This window comes from Poecilia reticulata, linkage group LG13 (assembly GCF_000633615.1).
Source record: "Poecilia reticulata strain Guanapo linkage group LG13, Guppy_female_1.0+MT, whole genome shotgun sequence".
In the NCBI taxonomy this organism is placed as follows: domain Eukaryota; kingdom Metazoa; phylum Chordata; class Actinopteri; order Cyprinodontiformes; family Poeciliidae; genus Poecilia; species Poecilia reticulata.
This window is the reverse complement of record NC_024343.1, coordinates 33,378,030-33,382,305: the sequence shown is the minus strand read 5'-3', so window position 1 is coordinate 33,382,305 and position 4,276 is coordinate 33,378,030. Positions and strand designations below refer to the sequence as shown.

General features: G+C 50.2%; 1 protein-coding gene across 3 annotated transcripts in view; it reads left to right on the top strand.

Moving 5' to 3' along the window:
• Positions 1–4,276, top strand: part of LOC103475298 (collagen alpha-1(III) chain-like) — a 34,861-nt gene that overhangs the window by 27,025 nt on the left and 3,560 nt on the right. For all 3 annotated transcript variants that reach the window (XM_017308390.1, XM_008426818.2, XM_017308389.1), the window contains exons 35-45: positions 511–609; positions 710–799; positions 900–1,036; positions 1,624–1,750; positions 1,823–1,903; positions 2,592–2,693; positions 2,768–2,815; positions 2,882–3,070; positions 3,144–3,274; positions 3,358–3,430; positions 4,071–4,142. In XM_017308390.1, the coding sequence (XP_017163879.1) occupies positions 511–609; positions 710–799; positions 900–1,036; positions 1,624–1,750; positions 1,823–1,903; positions 2,592–2,693; positions 2,768–2,815; positions 2,882–3,070; positions 3,144–3,274; positions 3,358–3,430; positions 4,071–4,142 (1,149 nt within the window). The remainder of the gene's footprint in view (positions 1–510; positions 610–709; positions 800–899; positions 1,037–1,623; positions 1,751–1,822; positions 1,904–2,591; positions 2,694–2,767; positions 2,816–2,881; positions 3,071–3,143; positions 3,275–3,357; positions 3,431–4,070; positions 4,143–4,276) is intronic.

The following is a 4,276-nucleotide window of genomic DNA, read 5'->3' as shown; positions in this document are numbered from 1 at the left end:
CACCGCCCCCCTGCTCTGCATGATTTAGCAGCAGGGTTCTGGACCAGCAGCAGGGTTCTGGACCAGCAGGGTTCTGGACCAGCAGCAGGGTTCTGGACCAGCAGGGTTCTGGACCAGCAGCAGGGTTCTGGACCAGCAGGGTTCTGGACCAGCAGGGTTCTGGACCAGCAGGGTTCTGGGTCGTTGGTTTGTCAGTCAGACCTGCTGCAGGAATCAAAGCCACTAAACGCCTGATGAGTTTCTCTGGTTCTGAATGTTCTGCAGCTGGTAGAAGGTCCACTGTGGAACCGGCTTTTTGTGGCTCTGAGGGCTCAGGTCAGAGGTCAGAGGTCAGCCTGATCTCTGGTTTCTACCTGGAATAACTAGATTAATAACTCTAGATGGTTCAGAGATGATAACTTGGGTTAAACTAAAGGACTCAGGATGAGTTTGGTCACGAATCTCCATTGACTGAAGAAAAACGTTAATGTGGAGTATTAATTCTCTGTTTACTTCCTGATTCTTGTTCAGGACCCAGAGGTCTCACTGGGGGACAAGGAGAAGGAGGCCCCCCAGGGAACCGAGGGCCAGGGGGCATGGATGGAAAACCTGGGGGTCCGGGGCCGCCAGGTGAACGTTTGGCTGCGCTGAGTGGACAGAGCGAAGCAGTGGAGGTCGTTTCCCTGGTTTTACTGAAGGTAATGAAATGTTTCATGTCTCTGGGTGTCAGGACGTCCTGGAGATCCAGGTAGAGATGGAGAGAGAGGTCCTTGTGGTTACACTGGACCCCCCGGGGACAAGGGACGCACCGGCAGACCAGGTAAACGTCTACGCCACCAAAGATCCGACAGAAATGTCAGAAATGACAACGAACTCCAGGAGAACTGCGGCAGTTTCAGCTCCTCCGATGTTTCCTTCAGGTGATCCAGGTGGAAAAGGTGCACAGGGAGCCAATGGGGTCCCTGGTTCAGATGGAGGGCCAGGGAAACCCGGAGATAAGGGACGTAAAGGAGAAGCGGGTTTTGGACGGGGAGGTACAGGCTGTAAAGGAATGAAGGTACAGCACAGAAAAACACCCACTGTGTCCCGTACATGACATTTGATCCGGTTCTGGTGGATTGGCCCAAACACAAAGCCAACACGACCCGCCTGCAAGGTCAGCGCTCGGTTCTGTTCTGTCCGTCGCCTGGTAGCTTCAACGGTTTACAGCTAACAACCTGACTCCATCCAAACTGTATTTAATGAACAAGAATCAGTTGTTGTGCGAAAATGTCAGACTAATCGCCACGTAACCCCAAACTAAACGTCTGATTGGATTTAAACAGATTCTGGAATGAACTCATGAAGCTCAATAATAAAAAACTGAAAGTCAAAACGTTGGGGCCAAAGGGATCCACATTCTTGGTCTTTTAGAACAAAAGAGAAGGAAAGTTCTGACCGGGTCTCTGCAGTCGGGTCCGATTACAGAACGAAGCCTTTTGGTTCCTGCATGGACGGAGAGGGAACAGTCAAAGTAACGTTCTCCTGCGTTGATGCTGCTGGATGATTTCCAGTTCTAGAACCAAAGTCCAGGTTCTGTGAAGGGCTTCAGTTTAATGCTTAATAAAGTACATTCATTCATTCCTGTTGTTATTTTTCCCACAGGGGATTCCTGGACCTCCAGGACCTCCAGGTCCAAAAGGAGCAGGAGGACCAGCTGGAGACGCTGGCTCTCCGGGGCCCTGCGGTCCTTGTGGGCCTGTGGGACCCAAAGGGCCGCCTGGATCCAAAGGTCTGGCTGGTCGCATCATCGTTTCTCCTCTCAGTTTGAGATCTGGAATGAAAACGTTTCTTTTGTCTGCAGGTTGTGCTGGTAGAGCCGGGCAGAAAGGTTTGGACGGCCCTCCTGGGAACTGTGGCCCTCCAGGGCCTCCTGGAGGTCCAGGTACACCAGAGCCGCTTTACCAGCAGCTTTAGACTCACTGGCTGCGTTTCCATTAAATAAGTAAAGATTAAAATCATTAAAACGCCGCCATCAGGCCACTTCCTGCTGTCTTCTTCGTCGTTTCCGGCAGTAGTAACATCCGTTTGTCGTTCATGTGACTTCTGAGATAAAAACTAATGTTTCCATTGCAGTTTTATGAAATATTAATTTCAATACAGCTGAAAAACGTTTTACCGAAAAACAACTTTCTGAAAATCCATTGAAGCTGCAAGTTGTAACTTTTTAAAAATATATTTTTTACATATTTATTGAAACTGTAAGCAGATAATCTGGAAAAATCCTCTGCGTTCTCCAAGTGCTAATTAGAAAACAACCAATCAGTACAAGGAGGCGGGTCTTAGTGCTGTCAGTCATCCTCTGTGTGGCGCTGCTCTGGCCTGTAACAGTGAGTTGTTTCTCCACCATTAGCACATTTAGCAGCGCGTACATCAGGATGATTTAGTGCTAAGCCCCGCCTCCTGGTTCTGATTGGTTGTTTTTGGTGCAGAAGCAACTCAAACTTTTCACACATCATCTAACAAGACATTTTTCATAAGCTACATTCTGAGGCTTTAACCAGATTTGATTCCATTTTGCGCGTTTCCATGGTGAATGAAGCTTTAAGCCTCTGTCCGACCTTCGTCTCCAGGATGCCAGGGGTCTCCTGGAGCGCCTGGTGCACCGGGACCCAAAGGAAACCAGGGCCGGGACGGGATCCCCGGGCCTGACGGAGAGAAAGGAGATGTGGGCTGTAAGAGTCAATAGAGACGTGGGAACCAAAACGTTGCCCCCTGAACCTTCACTGATCTACTTCTTCATCTGCAGCATGTCTACCTGGACCTAAGGGGCCGGCAGGAGGAAGAGGTCCCCCTGGTAAGGCTTTGGTTTAATTCTGGTTGGGGTGGGTTCAGCTGTAACTCTGCCACCCTCCTCCCCCAGGATGCGTGGGGGACAGGGGCCCTCCGGGATGCTGTGGGCCTCCTGGACCCCCTGGGCCTGAAGGAGACCCGGGTTACAGAGGCGCTAAGGGCCCCCCAGGGCCTCCTGGTAGTGCTGGGAAGAAAGGGGGAGAGTGCATTGATGGGACGAAGGGATATCCTGGATTTCCTGGACCTAAAGGACCGAAAGGTGAAGAGCTTAGTCTGTTTGACAGCTGGATTCATCTCTGGATTAAATAAAACAATAAAATCTGTCACTGCAGGCCCTAAGGGTCCGCCCGGTCCGCCAGGTCCGCCAGGCCCTGGTTACAAAGGCCATAAAGGCGTTAAAGGAGAACCGGGTCGCCCAGGACCACCCGGACCAACCGGTGACCCCGGTCCTTGTGGACCTCCTGTGAGTCCCGCCCAGAGGGGAAGTTAAGAGAAAAACAAACTGAAACCTGAATGAAGTGTCATAGTTACTCGTTTTGCCTTCAGGGTCCTCGCGGGCCGCCTGGATGTCCTGGAGAGAAAGCCTGCAGAGGACCGATTGGACCAAGAGGTCAAATCGGTAAGAACCGGCGGGGAGCAGCCTGATCGTTTTCAGTTTGTCTTCCTGTTTATGAGTCAACAAATTCACAGCGGATCTCATCTGAAGCCACTTTACAGAACAGAAAGATCTGATTCCATAAATATGTCAGATCAGCACAAATAAGATTCCCATGAAGCTTCTTGGGTTCCAGTTTGACCAGTTAAGATACAAAGCAGCATGTATTCATGGTATCTAACAGAAGCTAATGCTAAAGCTACCAAAATGGTAGCTTTAGCTAATGCTATCATTGTATTTAGCAGAAGCTAACATGTCAGTAGCTAGCATGCTACATCGTAGCATCTTGCTCTCAGGTTTGTTACAGAAACGTTTTATTTGAGCTTCAAGAACCGACTTTTCATTTGTGGTTTCAGTTCATAGTTGCTGCGTTTTGCCAACTCTGTTGCTGATTCTGGCCTAACGTGGTCAGGAAACAGACAGGACTGTAGACCGACAGCAATGCATTCTGGGTAGAGAATATTTGGGGGAAATGTTGGGTCAAAATCGGGTCAAACTAATTTCTTGATCTGATCTGTGAGACGTAACTCATTGATGTTTGGTCAAAGTTAAACAGGATCTACGTTCTTACTGACCTCACAGCGCCCCCTGGTGTGTGTTTCAGGTATGGAAGGAGGGAAAGGACCGCCAGGTAACCGCGGCCCAGATGGACCACCAGGACGAACCGGGAACCCAGGTAAGAGGAAGCAGGCAGACCTGAGACAGGCCAGCTGTTGGATCGGCTTTGATTAACCCAATCCTGCCCCAGTACGGCCCTAATCCTGCCCTAATCCTGCCATAATCCTGCCCCAGTACGGCCCTAATCCTGCC